This window comes from Eucyclogobius newberryi, unplaced genomic scaffold (genome assembly GCF_026437365.1).
Source record: "Eucyclogobius newberryi isolate DKJ021-1_F unplaced genomic scaffold, fEucNew1.0.hap1 SCAF_16, whole genome shotgun sequence".
Classification (NCBI taxonomy): Eukaryota; Metazoa; Chordata; class Actinopteri; order Gobiiformes; family Gobiidae; genus Eucyclogobius; species Eucyclogobius newberryi.
Genome location: NW_027315790.1, coordinates 11,733,037 through 11,753,946, shown reverse-complemented (window position 1 = coordinate 11,753,946; position 20,910 = coordinate 11,733,037). Strand labels below are relative to the sequence as shown.

General features: G+C 40.9%; 1 protein-coding gene across 2 annotated transcripts in view; it reads right to left on the bottom strand.

Moving 5' to 3' along the window:
- gabbr2 (gamma-aminobutyric acid (GABA) B receptor, 2) overlaps positions 1-20,910 on the bottom strand; it is a 120,945-nt gene that overhangs the window by 39,254 nt on the left and 60,781 nt on the right. For both annotated transcript variants that reach the window (XM_072447560.1, XM_072447559.1), the window contains exons 4-11: positions 16,721-16,822; positions 12,792-12,857; positions 12,524-12,712; positions 11,023-11,262; positions 5,699-5,759; positions 1,218-1,298; positions 509-659; positions 300-432 (exon numbers count right to left, since the gene is read on the bottom strand). In XM_072447560.1, coding sequence (XP_072303661.1) covers positions 300-432; positions 509-659; positions 1,218-1,298; positions 5,699-5,759; positions 11,023-11,262; positions 12,524-12,712; positions 12,792-12,857; positions 16,721-16,822 — 1,023 coding nt within the window. The remainder of the gene's footprint in view (positions 1-299; positions 433-508; positions 660-1,217; positions 1,299-5,698; positions 5,760-11,022; positions 11,263-12,523; positions 12,713-12,791; positions 12,858-16,720; positions 16,823-20,910) is intronic.

Genomic DNA, 20,910 nt, shown 5'->3' with positions numbered 1-20,910 from the left:
AAGTAGCATTGTGGGTAATCTTGAGAGGAAAGACAGCAAAAAACCAATTGCAGCGTCTCAAGAGAGCAGCTGTATTGATCGTTGGTCCATACTTCAAGTTGTGTGGTCCTGGAGTGACTTTGTTTAGCTTTGTGAGATTTGTGAGAAGAAAACTTTAAAAAGCCTGAATTCTATCAAAAAAGGCCAGGAGAGGACACAACGAGTTAGCACGTTTACAATACTATGTGGTAGCTTTAAATTCACATCTATTCACATCCATCCAACATTTTGTAAAAAAAATGTCACTGTGTTAAACTCACAGTGCAAAGAGTCTCAAATTCCTTATCTGATACAAATCCTCCGTCCAGGCCAAAGAGAAAGATGGAAGCGTAGGAAAGCAAGCCTCCGAGGATGATCAAGTTGTTCATGTACGGACTCGACATCTTGATTAGTCTAAAAAAAATAAAAAAATGTGCCAATTAGATACATTCATTAATACAAATCTGTTGCTATTTTTCTGACTTCTTACCTGTGGTTTCGGTTTTTAATGTTAAAGAACAGGAAGGCCCCAGCCATGAGCATGCCTAATATGGTAATAGTGGAGAGGATGCTGTAGAGGGGGACGTTAATGTGACGTCGCTGCAGTCGCACAAAGGTCCGGTCTTTGGGGGGCTCCACACCTGTTGGGTAGACACTGTCATTTTTCCATAACTGTAAAATGCAAATAACTACAGAGTAAAGTTGGATAGACAGTGCAATCATTTATCTTCAGCTCTATTTTTCCGCATTCAGCTGACAAATCAATAGCAATTGCATCAAATTACATATTACATATATCCTTTTAGTTTGGTCAGAGATGTGGAAACAAGCCTTTCAAATGACACTGAGAATATGAGTGACCAGGAAAACACAACATAATAAAGTATGAAAACATTGCAACGCAACAGCACTGGTGCTAAATGGGCTTTAAATAATGAAATGGACAAAGGACAGTTTTAACAGGAGAGGTTCCCACACAAGTAATGCCTTGCACTTAAAGTGTGTTCAAGGGTAAAATCATGGTAGGCAGTTAAAAATACACACATACAGTAAATATAAATAGAAAACCTCTTCTCCCTTTAAGGTTACTGTACACTTTATTCTGCCCAAGAGAATTTGCATTTGACCCATCCTTCAAAGCTGCTGGGGCATCAACCGGGGACCTGTCTCCATGTAACCATGTTGCAACGTGTTCATACCTTGGAATCTGATGGAGTTATTGATGAGATCCAGAACATCTGCGATTGCATTGTATTCCCCCACTTTTACTTCTCGGCCTTCTGTCAAGACACAAACATAAATTCATTAGTGGTGTTTACAATAAATATAAGATCCCCGTTAGGCAAAACATTTAGATGAACGTGTAACTTGGTATGTTGCTTTAGATGTATACATATGAAAATAAAACAAGGACTGTTGCCAAGGTCAGCGGTTCTCAACCTCTGGTTAGGGGATCTCTCTGTACTACTAATATTTAATTTAAAGTCAATTTATTACACATTTTTGTTCTCCTTTAAGTTAGTTTTTTTTTGGAACTTGTATAGTGTATGTGTGTAGTTCTATTTCAGACCTGGTTAACATCTGATAGTATTGGAAGGCTGAATATGTCCTAAGTGGCAGTTTCGACCCCAGACCAGGGCGTTTCCGGACGCTCCTATTAATGGTGGAATGAGTTTCCGTGCACAGGTCCAGGCTCATAGGGCCAGATATGAGCAGATAACCCAAACTTAACAAATATTTTCTTATAAAATCTAAATCGGAACTGAATCATCCTTTTTCCTCATAAGGTCTATTTTAGCGATTAACATAACGTACAGTAATTCCAAGTATGTGACGCTGAGACGTGGCTAAAGTTAGTAAACCAAACCCAACACTCGGTTTATCATCACCTTTATATGCATATATTTCACTTCTCTGCGTCTCCGCATTTTGGCGACTCTTTATGAAATGTGTTTGGATGATGTTAGATGCATTATGCACTGGAAATTCAATATTTTGTATCTTGACGCGAGCTCCATGGATCGATAAACAGTCTGTCGGCAAAACAAATAAAGTTATCATCACTGCAATTCATCACAAGATCAACTCTGCGTTCGATGAGGATGATCATTTTCTGTTTATATTTGCATTTTGTAATTTCATTCTCGCCCGAGTCTGCGTTTTCTCTTGTCCAATCAACTTGTGCCAGGGCTGGACTGGGAGAAAAAAACTTTTTGGTCTGAACCGTGACAGTGATAATTCAATGGCCAACGCACAATTTAAGACCAACGCTTTTCTCACATCTGCGGTGCGTACACAGACCTCTGCTCTGTGACAGACAGACGGAGCACTGTAAACCTGGAATAGAGGCACGAGAACTGCAGCAGAGGCAGAGAGCGCACCTGCTCCTCTCCTGCTTTTCTCTGTGCAGCAAACCTCTCGCCTCTCGCTAAATTCACTATAACCTCAAACCACCATCTTTCCTCTTTTTGTCAGTAATCTGCAGATAAAAATCCTATTTGAAGGGCCCCAAGAGTTGTTTTGAAGCTTTTTTGAGAGCCGTGACGCGCGTGTTGGCCTCTGGGCTTTTTATATTTTTTTATAATAAGCCAATGTTGTTGAATTATTCAAGTTTAAATACTACATCAAATATAAATACTTTCCCTTATGTCCCCCTATTAGTGTACAGGGTTTTACTTGTTAAAACATCACAGGCTTCTCAGACATCTGGACTCATGTTTTGTGTAACTTTAGTGGAGAGGGCCATTGAAGCGTGACATCAGACTGTGCATTATGTTACGCAGTCCTGATAGTGAGTGGCCCAAAAGCGCTCTGGCCCACCGGGCAAACTCCCTGTGCTCCAGATGGCCAGTCCAAGCTTGTCTTGTGAGCCAGTCTGGAAGCAAGTACCTCTCATGGCCCCCTTCAGACCCGTTAAACAGGCTGGTACGGTATACCGCTCCGCAGCTTATCGCTCCAATGGAAACGTGGCTTTTGAGCAACACTGATCTAGATAGTTTCTACTCTGAACAAACAAGTAAATCCAACTGATTGCGGACAGAGAGAAGAATGTTGAAAATGCACATGAGATCAGTGGAAGACCCAAAATTATTAACAAACTACTGCATATTCAGCTCACAGTATTACTTCAGGGCCCTTTGTTAGATTCTCTTATGAGATGTATCACAGTTGGCTCCTTTAAGACTCTGCTTAATGTTGCCTGGAAATTGTATTTCTGATTTTACAGTCTCAATTATCAGTTTATTTCACCTCAAGGGGACCACAGAGGCTATGAAGAACACCTACCAGAAAGCGGCCAAAGGGCAAATGCATAATAATCCTCTAAATGGACCATATGAGTAGACTTTCCATGACTACAGCAATACAAATTTTTGAATGACAAAAGGGTGCCATCGTAAAGACATTCGGCCTCAGCGTGTGGGGGTCTAGTCTGTGGACACAATGTTTGCACAAGCAGAGCTGCCTCCTCTTTCAGCAACAGCAATAGGTGCTGCAGTGATGGAGGAGTGACCTTGAGTTGTCAGGGAAACACATGCCTTCACTCTCCTCGGCCCTTAAGCACTCCTCACTTAAAGCTGGCTCCGGGACACTCATTCTGCTTTATTTTGGTACAAACAACAAGCAATTTTTTGTAGTGTCCTTGCAGAGTTCTGTCTTTTCTGTGTGATTGTCCCCTTTGCTACATTTAGAGGCCGACCAAACCCCTGGAGCAAAGCCTCAAAGCACAGCAAGATGTTAAATGAGAACCCAGTCGCAATAAAGTAAAGCACGTATTATCAATTGGCTGTTGATAACTTTTCTGTCTTTTATTACGACAAATGAGGATTTCTTACCCGAACCACTTTGTTTCAATCTACTATTGTACATTGCTCATAAAGACTGAATTCTCCAACTCTGCCCTCTATGGAATTATTAATGTCCTAAATGCTTAACATATCAAGCTGTCGATTCAGGACAATTTATGTGTTTGCGTCTTTTGCCATTGCTTAATTAAATCTTAAAATTGTTTCCAATATACATGCTCTAAATAAATTTAAAAAAAATGTACAAAGGCTATTACTAAATGCTATAGTTTTGAATGTTAAACTGTTTCAAATACATAACTTAAAAATCCTTGAGATGCCTGTCCCTTAGCCAAACAAGGACATGGCTCGAGTATCTTGTCTTCAGAGCTGTTGTAGACCCAGGACTTCGATCCATAATCCTCAGAGACCTCGGATATAAAAGCCACTTTGGCCCCTGACTGAGGCTGTCTGACACGGTAAGGGTGGTTCAGGGACTGAGTGCGAATGATAGAGTCGTGTTGAGGATCACCGCCTGCTGAAATATTCAGGATAAGGCAGTCCCTCTCCCACCGCCCCAATCGCTGTGTCAAAGGAGTAACAAATCAGCCATCCCTGACAAGTGAGAAGCAGCTGTGAGGCCAGTGTAAGCGTTTGGGTCAAGCGATGATTGTGGAAACAGGGGCAGGGAATTGGGGGTAAAGGACATGTACATTATCAGAGTAATAGTACATTTGGAAAAACTTCAGATGAAATAAAAAAATGTGTCCGCGAAAGGGGCCCTCAGAAATGTATTTTAGTCTTCTTTTATTTGTTGGATGTCTGCTGTTTTTATTTTGTGTCTTGCTCTCTCTCTCTGGTCATGTTTTTCTTTTTCTGTTTGTTTTTTATATGTTCTTTAATTAAAGAATTTAAACATTTAAATTTTAAAAATTAATAAAAATAGATATATTACAGTTAGCGGTACTGTTTATCGTAATAGTACTATAATTGTGCCAATTACATAAAGTTAGTTATGTTACATTCTTATTATTTGAAATGTTTTGTTTAAATAATATATGTTAAATCATAATTGTGATGAGAAGTTTTACTTAAGCATAAGAAAAAGTATCTTGAAGAACAGATTTGTATTTATTCCACCACTACATAGATTTTTCAACTCATCAAGCTGTGTATTTGTTGTTGTTTGGGTGACTTTTAATCTCATCTCCAAACCACATGGTCATTAAAATGCATGTCATATGTGATAAGAGAAACAGTACGTTGCCCACATCTGCAGTGCTTAGTGTTGAGCTGCTCACAAACTGGCCAGTATCTGTTCTCAGACAGAAACACACACACACGCTTATGCACCAGAGTGTGATTTAAACAGCCGGAGGGATGGAGTCCTTCTGCACCAGGGAAGATAAGATGTTTAGCAGAAAAAGCTGAGCACCATGCAGTGCTCTGCATACAGGCTGGGAGCAGGAGTTGGGAATCCCCGGCACACTGACACTGTGTGCATACATCTGTATGTTGTGCTCCTATACTGTAAGGCTCTGTGTCTCTAACATGTACAAGCAGAGGGAGGAAAACGCTGAATGTGGAAAAACACACTCTGTTGACAAGACCAATTAGCTGTAGAAGGTACAGCAGTAGAGCTGTCGAGCCAGACGTGGGCTCATCTTTTCTACAAAGGACTGTCTGGTCCAAATCAGAGACCTGGATTAATACAATAACTTAACCTAAGGTTTATATGTTGCCTTGCCAGGGATATATGTGCATTGCTTGCTTGACTGTTTTTCTCCCCCTCTGTTTGCTCCACATGTTGACTAAATTGAAAGAGTTACCAGGCACTATGCTGCTGACACAGTGAGAAGTCTGGCTGTTTAGACCTTTAGCACATGTGCAACACTTACCTTGAAACTGGTTGAATTTAATTGTGCCCATTCTTTCTCCATTCCGAAACATGACTTGACCCTGGGAACAAAGCAACACCACATGATTAATAATGAATACTGTCCGCTAGCTTGCTCATAACACTAGATTTAAACATACAGGTACAGGTCATTACGCCAAAGCAATTATCAAAGGCTAACTCTAACGTAATGGCATATGGCATATTATGCCATTATGTTAGAAATAGATATGTTGTGTTTAAGTCAGCGTGTCGTCATATCTAACAAAGACATTCAGATTCTCCTTATTGCTCATGTTGTGTTCCTGCTCTCACCCTGTTGCCAGTGCCTCCTGTCCTTCTTTATCACAAAAGACTGTTAAATGAATTCAGCTCACCATCTGTTTACTGAGCTCCTTAATTACACATTTAACTGGGTTTACATATTACTGCTTGACTAACAAAACAGGTAAGAGCCGGGTGAGTGATCTGCAAAGACAGGCAGCTAGATGAGGCAGAGAGAGAATGAAAAAGAAAAAGCATTTGCATTGGCTGATTAAAAGACAGCTGAGGGGGAAATGTGGAGGAGGAAGCTCCAGAGCCAATTTTGCCTCAAAAAGATGGTGTGCTTTGAAGTAGCAGAGCAGGATCCCTCCCCTCTGTTTGAATGTGTGCCTTTGTGTGACATCTTTGATGTTGTCTGAGAGCACACTTCCACCACCCTGCCTATACAAATATAGGAGCTAAGTATGTTAACAGTGATACACATTTACCCTGTACTTTATGTGTGTCAACATAAACTATATTGTTTGGTCATCTACGCATTATCTGTGGTCACAGTTTAAATTCTAAAATGTTCTTTTAGCATGCTTTATATTGATGATGAGCATATTATACTGTTGTACCACATCACGCAGAAGCAGTGTGCTGACAGTTAAATCATGTGTTGAGCAAATCTGAGTTCCAAGAAATAAGTACTGGACTATATGTGCTCAGTTAATTTTGAACATGTGGAAAGAGAGAAAGATGGACAATGTAGCATGTGAGGATGTTGAGGGGGTGAATGTGAGGCATGGTGTGACAATGTGAAACAGTGGGAAAGTTTCTGTTTAAATGTGAGTGATTCTGTGTTTAGTCATTGATGTTGTATCTCGCAGATTTTTCTTTTTGTTCTGTCTATTTATGGAAAAAATAAATAATAATAGTTATGAATTAAAAAAAAAAAACATGGGGTGTTTGACGACCACAGTGGTTTGTATCAATCCAAGGTGGTCCAAGAAAGGACCAATTGAGGCAATACTGTGTAATAAGAAAATACCCATAATAAATACGTTTTTACTTTCATTTATGTTCAAGTTTCCCTTACAAAAATAACAGTAAACATACTTGTATTTCTATGCATGCCCATGCCCGCCAATCCATATCAGTACATGACTACTTGCTTGACATCTTTCAATAAGCGGCTGTGCTATCTCTGTCTGTAAACCCTGGTAAACTGCACTCTCTCTGGCCTGAACAGCTCGTCCATCTAATGTCAACTTCCTCCTCCTTCGTGGCAGCAGCCGATCAATGAGCTTTCTCTTGCAGCGGCACCACTCGGATCAAGGCGCTGCGTTCTCCTGAGGCTTTTGTGTGTACCCAGCAAACACAAGCAGGAAATGGAGAGGCACTGGGTCTGGACAGGCCCATAGGAAAACACACACTTCCACACAAACAGCCATAGGCCTCTTCTGAATGATATCTCGACACAACAAAGATGAAGCGATGTGTGAAATATTCATGTGGTTATATTAGGAGGAATTGTTTTACACATTTGTTTTTGTGGATGGGAGCCTGTCTGTGTGTGCTAAAATGCTTTGATCTTATGCAATTCTTCAGCACTGGTTCTCTCAACTGATACTTTCATTTTGATTTCTATTTTGAGGACTAATTTTCATCTCTTAGCTTTGCCTTAGCACAGAATTCCATTTAGATCAAAGCATTAACAAAAAAATTATAATAATAATAAATGAAAAAACAAGTCAGTACATAAATATGCACTGCGGAACTTTTCTGGTGAACGGTATGCCACGTGGTTTCACAAAGATTTTGTGGCTTACGACTGCCTGGAATGTTCTACAGCAGGCGTGTCCAAACTTTTATCAGAGAAAGTCGCATTGTGAAACTTATACGGAGCAGAGGGCCACAAACAACCCAACAATGAAGTGAACCATTCTAAATTTTGCATTTGACATTGTTTCGATGAGCCTCCACACCTTTAGTCTTGCAGGTATTACATAAACATGTTTGAATATTTTCAATTTTACAGTAAAAAGCACTACTTTTTTGTTTGGGCCAACTTAGCAGGAAGCCTGAGGGCCAACAAAAATTGGTCTGAGGGCCACAGTTTGGACACCCCTGTTCTACAGTAAGTAGTTTTTTTTTTATCATGGTGTTTGTATTCATGGGTTTCAGGCATAAGGATTCCTTCCTGATTGAAAGACATTGTTCAAGCAATGACGCACTTCAAATCAATAATACATATTTTGAACAGGGAAAGGTCCTCACACAATTCTCCAAATCAGGAAGGAATACTTTGCATGAAATCCATGAATTGCTCAAAAATACCTTTAAAAACATGCTGTGAGCGAGGTCGTCATCCAAAGATCTGACCTGTAAGTTGGGCTGCTTGCCTCCATAGAGTCACATACCTTTAATGCCATAGAGTGGAATATTCTAAGCAAAGTATTACCATCTCCATGGAGACAAGCAGGTGGCCACCCCTCCACTAGAAATGCTAAGCACATACATGGGCTCTATCATTATACAATTTGGAATCCTATCCAATTTGGCACAGTTTTTCAAACTGCCCAGATACTTTGGAGCCAGCGATGGAGTTGCTATATTAACCATAGATGGGACAAACCTAATGTTTGAGATTTGTTCAATTACAAATTAAATCTACTCTTTGAATATACCCTATAACCGCAGGTCCACATAGCCGCGGTCTGAAAGCACGATAACGCTGAGCTGTACACAGAGCCCAATGATTAGTCTATAAACATCCAGAACAGGATCAGGCAAAGATATGTTTGATTCTTTAGCTGAGGCAGACACTATTCAGAGTCTAGAGATAATGCCTTACATATCAATGGATTCTAAGTATTAATAGAAGTGACATATCTGGAGAGAAAAGAGTATAAAGTGTGAAGACTGATGGCCACACACACATGAACACATAGCCCAGAGCTGATCGAGTATTCTACACACACCTTCTGCCTCTGCACCCTGCTCTTGAGCCCACCCTTCACTCACTACAATTATCACACAAAATGTCTTCAATATTCACCTCAGTGGCACACGTGTAATTTTGGTTTCAGTGGCGCTCCTATTATCCCCACCTGCCTTGTGAGCTCAATTATTCCAGACACATCTTTGAATATAAATATCTTGATATCAGATCCATGCTCTGGTAGTAAAATAGGCATTTAAATGGATTCAGATCACATCAGTGTAGGTGAGCAATATAAAAAGGTTGTTTATGCAGGCAAGGGGGCAGTTAATCACAAGGTAGTCTTATGCCAGTGGGAGGAAAGCATAAGAGGTAGGGTGGGTATTTCGAGCTTATTGCAGAGTTTAGGACACTTATGGTTTACAATAATTACATATTTGCATACCCCTACCAAGATACAGGTGCACAAACAAGTTCATATGAAATTGCACATATACATTTGAATGTCCACCACAGGGGCAAAACTTGTTTTGATGTAGGGGGATGGTGAATGCCAAAAAACACAGGAAAGAAATTCAGGGGCGGTGATTTCTGAATTATAATAATTATTAACAGTGTTTAGCTTAGCATTATTATAATGATTATCATCAGTAATAATAATATTTATAATATGCTATTATAAACAGGCCCGAGCAATATTTTCTTTATTATATATTTTTTAATATAAAAATGCAATTTAAATGGTCTTTTTGATCATCCAACCCTATCGCCTAGGATAAAAATGAATAACTTTAGTCAAGAGTTATAAATACTTGGCCACTAATATGCCTTTAATTTTCATGTAGGGCCTACATTGTAGGCTGTAGCGACAGTTCTGTGTTTGTTTAACTTTAATTCCCAAACTCATCAACAGTATGAGTTTGGTTCAAAGTGTTGAAACACAGCAGGGTCCATTCCCTGCAGACACAAACTCCTCCACTCACTGGCCTTTAGTTTAGATACAGGCCGGGACCAGAGCACATGGAGCGCACTGACCAGTGATGCCTGAAATGAGCTCACACAAACTGGACCCGTTTAGTTGCGTTGTGTTTGTAAAACCTGCTCCTTGTGCAGGGAACGCCCTTCAGCCTCTGGTCCACAGACAGAACAAGCTCTCACTGTAAACTTTAGAGGAGAGACAGGGGGGCAGAGAGCACTAATGATGGTTGTCTTTTTACCCCCGGATCCCACTGATTACCTGTTGGGCCAACATAGAAATTCACAATTCATTGAGGGGCGGGTTGTATAATAAAAAATACTCAAATTCTCAGTTCCTTTTTAAATGATTATTAGTCGTGCCGATGACTTTGTTAAAATGCATTATTGCTCAGATGCAGATCCTACATGTTGTCAGTGTTGGGAAAGTTCACTTTCTGCATGAACTAGTTCAGTTCATAGTTCACAATTCAAAATGTTTAACTAAGTTCACAGCTCCAAAAAATCAACTAGTTTAGTTCTTTTTTTCAATATTATGCTATAATGTTTCTAAATTATTTCCACAGCCCAAATACAACCACAGGCAGCAATTATTTTATTGGTTTATTGCTGAAACTATGTGTCAGATTTCATCTTCATATCCAATTTTGAATCCTTACCCAGGATTTACATTCACATTGAAGGGACAGACTTCCCCAGAGGCAAAGTTTGCACAGAAAAGCAGATTGTTCCCATTCTCACCGACCTTATCATAAAACTCACGTAACTGGTCGTAGCAGGGCGACTTCTGCTGCTGCCGCGTCCATGCTGCTTTTTGTTTTGATGCGCATGCGCAGTGCGACACGCAAAATCTCTGTCTGCGCTATCGGCCTCTACAACTTCGGAGCTCTCACACTTGCCAGACATAGGCTCTTTTTGAGAAACATAACTGTGTGTTTTTCGCCTGGAAGTCTCTAGAAACCTGACACTTTATTGAACGAAATTAAAAAGAATGAACGTGCCGTTCACAGACACCAAAAAGAACGTGTTCACAGTATCATTCGTCGGCAGTAATACAGTGCGTTCAGAAACTTTCGTTCAATGAACGCGTTCAGGCACAACACTGCATCTTCAGTTTAGAGCTTTTAGGTACGTTTTCAGACTGAAGAAGAAGTACTTACAGTGACTCCATTGAAGTTGGTCTCGTTCATGACGTCCAGCACCAGTTTCCCTACTTCCCGATCGTCCACTGTGAAGTTATGGAAGTTCTGTCGCTGTTTGATTCTGAGCAGGTCCATAACTCGAGTCAGAGTTTTAGCGATAACCCAGATGCCGTCATACGCAAAACCATGAAATTTACTGGATTCAATGCCTTTTTGTAACAGCTCTCGATTGTACTCCCGTTCATACTCTTTAGGAGTCTAGAGCAGAAAAGAGACATAAACAACATCATTCATTTCCCAAAACAGAGCTCCATATCAAAACATTCTTATCGTTCAATCTACAGGTAATATGAGTGAATCTAAAGAGGAGAACAGTCGTCTTACCTGGAGATCGTCACGTTATCCCGGCGGACATCCTAAGATTTTTATAAGAGATCTTCTACTGAGAGTGTTTTTCAAACTTCCTATAAGTTATTTGTTCTTTTCTTCTGTATCTACCTCTGTATCTACCTCTGTGTCTGCCTGCGTTGCATCAATGGAATTTCCCCATGTGGGACAATAAAGGATTATCTTATCTTATCTTAAAGTTGAGAACTCAGGCGGACTGATACAACACACACGTGCGTTTGTTTATTAGCGCGAAAGATCGCATCGCATCTCTCATCTCCCGTAGATTTCCGTCTTCTTATGAGACAGCTCACACTGTCTTTCTCCGTCTTAATTTTGTCCCGTACACTCAGGGAACTATATTATGATAGATCAATGCGCTTAGACACGCGGGAACGTCCTGCGAACGGTCGGTGTGTTTTATGATTGATAAGTGGCAGGACTAATCGGCAGTCCACGCCACGAGGAAATAAGACTTAGATTTGGGTAAAAAAAATCGTCCATTCAACCTTTAAAGGTGCACTATGTAACTTTCTTTTGAGGGTCCACCATCTGCTTATCTCCTTGAAGATTTGATTGATTTCCACAGTTATCGAGCTTGCATTTATTCACTTACTGTGTTTTTATCACTCAAAAATGCATTACAAAGCATACATCCTTATTGTAAATGGGGTTGCCTCTCCACAGACCTGACCTGTAACTAGTCTAGCTATGGAGACAAGCAGGTGACAGACCTCCAATAATTGATACACTTTTTGATTGCACAAAAATGTGAATAAAACCGCTACACAAGTAAATTACAAGCCTCGTCTTATTTTTTTAAATAGAAACACTTAAATATTTAAAATACATGTGACGCCGCTCATGTTTAAAAAAAAAAAACACATTATTATAGAGGGGGATTGAATCTCTCATATACATACAATAGTTTTATCAGGAAAAGTTGAAAATTACTGAAAATTATCGAAAATGCAGGGATTCGATTTTTCACCATAAACTACAACTTGACTGACGTAAAACTATGACAAATACAGTATTTAGCACAGGAACAAACCCACCAAACAAAGTAATAATTAGAAAACCATGAGAACCCGGGCTTCTAGATACAAATTCAAGCTTCTTTTGTACTGACCCGCCCAGAGATGCCCTTGATCTGCCGTGCACTGAGCGGCTCAAAGTCCACACTCATGTAGCCCTCCATGGCAGCCAGCAGCTTCTTTGTGGTGCAGTTTGTGGAGTTGGCCTGCTCCCACCAGTTACCTTGGTACCATCCAGGAATTATCCACTGGTATTTACTTCCATACATGTTCAGGTTATATGCCTTGGAGAAAAATTCACAAGAAAATGTTAATATTCCTGTCTGAAAAATAATTTGCAACATGGGATTTTAAAGTGCTTACACAGCAGAAGACTTTGGATGCCAAGTTCTCATCAAACTGTCCAATTATAATCCTGACATCATTGTCCTGTCAAAAGAAACCGGAAAAGCATTTAAGAATGAATTCGAGTAACAAAACAATTCTTTAAATGTATTTTTGTCTATTTCCCAAACAAGGTCATTCTTTCTTTCAGATTGATGCTCAATATTGACAAAAAGTAAGAAGTCTTTACCCTAACATGGGGATTGATAGCGCATGGCCTGTTGAGCAGAGTAAATAATTCACGATTGCCCGGGTGAAGTGCAGTGTTTGTGGGGGGGAGAATAGATCAAGCTCTAGGCCCAACAGCTTGTCATTTACTGTGCACCTCCATATGTATGTCATCTACACGTGTGTTTGAACACGGGCAGATGGAGCTGCACTCAAAACGGAAACAGACAAACAACACAGTGATCTTGAAACAGGGCTGACAGGTATGGACATCAGCTGTGTAAATTGTATGCAACGTGGCACATGCTATAGGCCCGTCACAACAAATTAAAGTGTGGAAATAAAATGGAATAAATATTTTGCTCCTGAAAAAGGACTTGATGTGTTTTACAGTATGCTCTCCCTTGCTGCATGACAATGGGAAAACCTAATGAAAACAGTTCACAAAGTGTTCCTGAGGCTGTCTCATGCCATATGTCACATAACTGAGGATCAGAGGTGACAGCCAATCACTGTTGTGGGTCCAAACGCTGCAGGCGATGGGGACATAGTGGAGCCCACGAGACAAAACAAAGATAGAGGACTCTACAGCTGCAGTGTCGTGCTGTTATTATGCAAGTAGGCATCTACTAAGATCTCTCTAAGATTATTCATTTTATCGACTGTCATTGTTCAAGTAAAATTATAACAAAATAATAATAAAAATAACAATAAAAAAATATATTTGTGATATATAATGCAAGGCTATCATATAATGAATTAAACAATCATTGTAAAATATTATAATGCTGGTGACAATGATTAAACAGGGTGGGCCATAGGTTTTGTAACTATGGGGCCCACATGGGATATAGGTGGGGTATGTAATGATGAAATTAATTTACAGTCAAAGATTTTCTACTTTAAAAACTCACAATAATAGAACTAACTTTGCTTAACATGAATATACCAAATACATATAATATTTTGCATTATTTTAACTTTGTACTGACCAGTAAACACACAAAACAGAGTCAGAAATTAGTCAAAATTTGCTAGCTTCCCTTACGAAAACGTTGTATCCTCGAATGTATTTAAAGTAAACTACTTATGGCCCACACTATATTGGGGGTTTTAGTTTGTTTTATATTTGTGAACTGAATCTTCAGCCACTATAACTGTAGTCTGCTAATACTGTTCTTTGTAACTGGATATTTGGTTATATCTTACAAAGAAAGAACATTTGTAATATCAGTATAACATTAACATTTCACACAAGAAATGGTAATGTCCTGACATTACCTGAATGCTACTAAACTAAAACAAACTATGGCTGTAATAACTTTCATCCTTTATGCCTTTAGTATGTAAGCACATTTACGGTACTAAATACGGTACATATGTAAACGCCTGTGAGCTTTTCTCCTTCAGCCAAGAAGAACCAACTCAGTAAAATCCCAAATTGGACCCGAGACTATGTGACATATTCTAGTTTGGGGCAAGTGTTAGTTTGCATGCTATGCAACAGTTCCAGAACAGAGACACAAATGATCCTTATTGCTCAGGCTTTTATATTACAATAATCCACAGAGTGTGAATTACGAGGGCCTCGTGCTTTCCACATGACATGGCTGTTTGTAACTGTATGAAGAAGATTGATTGGATAATATCCAGCTTTATATTGTTGCTCCCTTGCACTGGTGAGACTTATTAAGTACAACACGGTAATAATGCTTTTTATGAGCTTGTAGTTTGGACACACTGTTATGAAGCCTTTCCTTCATATATGTGACAATTACTTTGGAAAAACACATATGATGAAGGGAAACAGATTAATGTGTGAGTGTATTAAGCTTTCTGTGTCCGAAATATCAAATTATGTGTTACAAATTATTTTCAAAACTTAACATTATACCTAGAGTCACACTTTTTTGCATAGATGCATAGCTGCTATCGACCTTAATTCTCCTGCATATCCGATATCTGTTTTTGGCCAACCTGCTGCCTAAAGAACACACAAAAGGCTTTAATTTATCCCTTTAGTGCAAAAAGGGTACTGCAAAAAAACAGACTACACTGCCTTCTTTGTGGTAAAACAGGGCTGTGGATGCGTTTGCAGTAAGTTTAACATACATAATTTGGGGGAAATTATCAAAATTGGCTCTATATCTGCAAAGCTTATCTCAATTGGTATCGGTATCGGCATCGGACATGAAAAAAACACTGACCTCTAATGATAACATAGAAATATTAGGTTAAACAACGACAATCTTTCTTCTACCAACCCTTCTGCCTCACATCAGAGGGAAAGAGATTTTGAATGTAGAGTGAATTATTAAACAACAATAAATAATAAAATGCATTGGACTTAATTTAGACTGTTGAAATATGTTTGACAGCGCACTGAAGTAGCAGAAAACCCCACAAGGAAAGGAAAAAAGGAAAAGATCATGCTAAAGGTTTCTATAGTAACGTTATGGTCATATTATAGCATATTAAAATCACAGGGGAGTAATGGTGTCAGGTGGCAGGTATTACTTTATTTTAGATAGCTTGGAGAAGAAGAAAAACAGTTGCAGAAAACTGGAGACATAAATGCAAGGGAATTGTGAGCACCCTATAGAAGCTCTGAGAGAGGGTTTGTGATTGCACTATTTCTGGAGCCTACAGTCCTTTCTTCCATAAACTATAAACCCGGTCTTGAATATGAATTTCAAATATGTTGCCTGCACTATTTAAAGTTGCAGTGAAAAGACTGGGAAATAAATCATAAAACGTCTTCTGTACTAAAATCTGCCAAATTATAAAGCACAATGTGAGTCACATTAGATCAAGAAAGTCAGATTAACAATTGACCTGAAAACCTGAAAACAACGCTGGACACTACAAAATAAAGTCAAAGATATGACATGATAGAATAGAAACAATAGTGAATAGAAAATATATCCAGAAGTGAAAAATTATAGTATGAACAAGCAATGGACAATGTACATGTTGAATGTTGTAATAGCGATGACGAGCAAAGTCACCATATCCTAATGAATAATTATAATTAGATAACGTTCTGAAAACATACAAAGCTATGGACTGGGTTAAAATCTCCATTTAAAAATGATCAAATACTGGTATATTACATATTATTATACGCAATATGACCAGAACCATCATTTGGTTTACCGTAAGTATGCTTATCTTAAGATTAAATAGATAAAGTGATTCCAGTTGCAAAATATTTAATGTTTAAACAAATCCAAAGCCACTTTGTTTATAGCGCAGCACATTAATAAAAAATAATAAAAAGGAGTTTCCAAAGTGTCCTGGGTCTTCCCCAGGGCCTCTTCCCCGTGGGACATGCCCAAAACACCTCCCCAGGGAGGAGGCCTGGAGGCATTCGGAACAGATGCCCGAGCCACCTCAGCTGGCTCCTCTCGACGTGGAGGAGCAGCAGCTCTACTCTGAGCTCCCCCCGTGTGACTGAACTTCACCCTATCTCTAAAGGTGCACCCAGCCACCCGTCGGAGGAAACTCATTTTGACCGCTTGTATCCCTTCGGTTATTACCCAAAGCTCATGACAATAAAACCATAAAACAATATGTAAAACAAACAAAACACTGAGGTCTAGACAACTTATGTGGTGTTAAATGTCAGAGCATAAAAGTGGGTCTCACGACGAGACTTAAAACTCTCTGTCACTGTCAATTGAACTTTTTACTGTGTAATAAAAGTACACTTGTGAATTGTTAGTGTGATTCAAACGTACCTTAAGCTTTTTAACATTGATACACGGGTCATTGGAGAAGCTTTCCGTGTCTGCGATCTGAATGTCTGCTTTTTCCAGCTCGTTGGTTAGGTCGTTCCTCACCTGCGAGACAGAAACAGAACAAAAACGAACATGAGCGGAGCTTATAACCTTGGATAGAAATGACAAGACATATTGTAATTTTACATTGTACTGGTGACTTGTGCACATTGTGCACATTATGTTCAAGTCCCTGGGTCCTCTGAGTTTAAGAATACATTCAAAGTGTCACACCTTTACTGTGAAAAACTAAAAAGCTGCTGCCGGCCCCTCGTGTTTTGGAGGTGACATGTGACATGTGGCTGTTCAACACTTTTTTAGAGCTGGTGTCAAAGGCAATCCATGAACCCAACTCCTGATGAGTTCAAGGGGAAATAAGAAATACTATGTTAATTGTTATTTTCTTATTCCTTATGATAAATGTCATTTCCAGAAGTGGAAGAAGCAGTCAGTTTTATTACAAGCACAGATACAAGAGCAAAAAACAAACAAACACTAAGGTAAAAGTAAAAGTATTACATACAATAGAAGATCTACTCAAGTAAAATGACTGAAGTATATGTTAAGAATGTTACTTTTAGAGCTAAAACTAACTTGCACAAATTTTCAGATGACTATTAAAGAATAAAATGTGTTGATCCTGATAAAACAATGTCCTGTCCATGTATTTCTCAATGTAAATAGACTTTTTATGCTTTTGTTTGCTCAAAGCCAGGGCTTGAAGCTCAAACCTTTAGCTAAAATGTGTCACAAAACGACGACAACAACAACAACTCAAACCTTATAGAGAGTGCTTTTTACTTTTTAGTTCTTTAAAAAATAATAATAGTGGAGTAGAAAGTACAGATATCTGCTCTCAAATGTAGTGGCGTAAAAGTAAAAATTAATTGCTCAGATAAAGAAGAAAATGTTGAATGCAAATGTGGATATTACTTGTAACAATTATAATGCATATTCACAATTACAAACTTTCCCCCCTAATATACTTAAGCACCACTGTCTGGACTGAGCTTTATGACCCACATGGGGAGGACATCAACACCGTCACAGAGTGCACCACGGACTACATCAACTTCTGTTTTGAGAACACAGTTCCCTCCAGGACGGTGCGGTGTTTTCCAAACAACAAGCCATGGATTAACCGTGAACTGAAGGCTCTGCTGAAGGAGAAGAAGAGAGCCTTCAGGTCAGGGAATAAGGAGGAGCTGAGGACTGTGCAAAAGGAGCTGAGGAGGAAGATCAGGCAGGCAGAAGCCGGCTACAAGAGGAGGATGGAGGAGCAGCTGCATCAGAAGAACATTCAGGGAGTGTGGAGAAGCCTGAAAACCATCTCTGGCTTCAAAATCCCCCCTGCCCAGACAGAGGGGGATCTGCAGTGGGTGAATGATTTAAATGCTCACTTCTTGAGATTTGATTGGTCACCCGCCCCTCCCCCTGCACAGCTGCATGCTCCCTCTTCCACAGCTGGACAATGCCCTGCATCCGTTCCTCTTCACTTCTCCGCCCCGGACCATCAGCTCCCCACTTCGCCTGGACTCAACCATCCCCCCAGCACACGGTCCCCCTGCCAACCACTGACTGTCACAGCAGCACAGGTGAGGAGTGAGCTGAAGAGGATTAAAGTGAGGAAGGCAGCGAGACCTGACGGCATCAGCCCCAGGCTCCTTAAGTCCTGTGCAGATGAACTGTGTGGAGTTATGGAGCATGTCTTCAACATGAGCCTGAAGCTGAGGGTGGTACCACAGGTCTGGATGACCTCCTGTCTGGTACTTGTGCCCAAGACACCGCGTGCCAAAGACCTCAACAGCTTCAGGCTCTCACGTCCCACCTGATGAAGACACTGGAGCGGCTGGTCCTGGACCACCTCCGCTCCACCGTGGGCTCAGCCATGGACCCACTGCAGTTTGCATACCGGCCTGGCATCGGAGTGGAGGACGCCGTCATCTCCCTGCTGCACCGCTCTCTCTCTCACCTGGAAAAGCCTGGCAGCTCTGTGAGGATCCTGTTCTTCGATCTCTCCAGCGCCTTCAACACCATCCAGCCGCTGCTCCTGAGGGACAAGCTGGAGACTGCTGGTGTGGAGTATGACCTAGCAGAGTGGATCCTGGACTACCTCACAGACCGGCCCCAGTTTGTGAGAGCACGGGACTGTGTGTCTGACACTCGGACCTGCAGTGTGGGGGCGCCCCAGGGCACTGTCCTTGCGCCCTTTCTCTTCACCCTTTACACTGTAGACTTCAGACACGACACGGACAGCTGTGTCCTGCAGAAGTTCTCTGATGACTCTGCCATCATCGGACTCATCACGGACGACGATGATGCGGAGGACAGAGGACTGGCGCAGGACTTTGTGGACTGGTCTCAGCGGAACCACCTCCTCATCAACGCGGGGAAGACCAAGGAGATGATGGTGGACTTCCGTAGACGCCACCCTACTGCCCCCTTACCAGTGAACATCCAGGGAAGAGACATTGAGAGAGTGGACTCATACAAGTACCTGGGTGTTCATCTGAACCACAAACTGGACAGGACTCACAACACAGACGCACTGTACAGGAAGAGCCAGAGTCGGCTCTACCTCCTGAGGAGACTCAGGTCTTTTGGAGTGACAGGGCCACTCCTGAAGACCTTCTACGACTCTGTGGTGGCATCAGCCCTCCTGTGCGGTGTGGCCTCCTGGAGCAGCAGCATCACAGAGAGGGAGAGGAGGAAGCTGGACAAAGTCATCAAGAAGTCCAGCTCCGCCTGGGCTGTGCTCTGGACTCGGTGCAGAAGGGTCCTGGCTAGATTCACATCTATGCTGGACCATGAGTGTCACCCCCTGAAGGACACTCTGTCCGCTCTGGAGAGCAGCTTCAGTGAGAAATGATCCACCTTCGCTGTGTGAAGGAAAGGTTTCGCAGGTCTTTCCTTCCTGCTGCTGTCAGACTTTATAACAAACACTTTTAGTCCTGAACACTCGCAATACTGTCATATTCATGTGCAATTACTATCGTGATTCAGGCTACATAGGTGAGACTAAACAGCCTCTTCACAAGAGGCTCTATCAGCACAGAAGAAATACTAGTTCAGGACCACAGAGCGCCATACATCTTCATCTTGAAGCCTCTAATCACTCGTTTGAAGACGGTGAGGTGAAGATTTTAAGCAGGGAGAAAAGATGGTTTGAAAGAGGAGTTAAGGAAGCTATTTTTGTTAAAAAAAGAAAGACCTTCTTTAAACAGAAATGGAGGGTTAAGATTCAACCTGCCTGTAGTCTACAATGGGATCTTGAACCCCTGAAGAGGTAGAGGACCAGGACATTTACATGCTAATCAGGTACTCAGGGTGGGTGAGCCAGGGTCTCACAAAGACAAAGGGGATACTAATAGCCCATTAAAGGGCTGAATAGGCTAACTCGGTAGATACAATAGGGTAAGTTTCGGTTGAAACAAACAACAAACTCGTTCCACTTCAGGAAGGCTTCGCCCAATGGGCTGGACTTACCACAGAATAGTATAAATATCTGAGTTCTCGACCTAAATTCTCTATTGACAATGACTCTTGGATAAGAGTCGAAACGTCAAATTTTTTCTAATCGAGTCCAGATGACTTACAACTGAAGCTTTTTCTACATTATTACAAAGTAGATTTCCATTCTCTATCTCAAATACACACATAACTATATCGCTAACTAGACAAGACTCGACAACAAGAACCCAACACGGTTGCCACGGTTCACATTGCGTGTCATGATGCTGCGGAGGACGGTTATTCTGGCACGTATGGGCATGCAGAGAACCATCGGAGCGGCTGCAAAGGGTGTGTGGAGGCTTCGGAGAGGAGAGCGGTGTAACTCTATCTTGCAGCAGGTGCGCGTCTGCTTGATGTATTGATTCGCCGGAATGGTGGGTAATGGGATCAGCAGAGGAAGAGAATGGTGCAGGTATCCCACAGTGATGTAGGCTGGAGGTGGTTTATCATACTGCCTCCTCCTCACACAAACACCATTTATTCCTCGGGCTTCTCATGGTTTCCGAAAAGCTATTTTATGCCGGACATTTTCGCTTGTCATGAAAAGGAGGAATGCAGGTGTGTTGTAGTGATGATCAAGCCACTGGCCGAGACACAGAGAACTCTACGGGACAGGAGCATAACAGTAGCCTTATTTT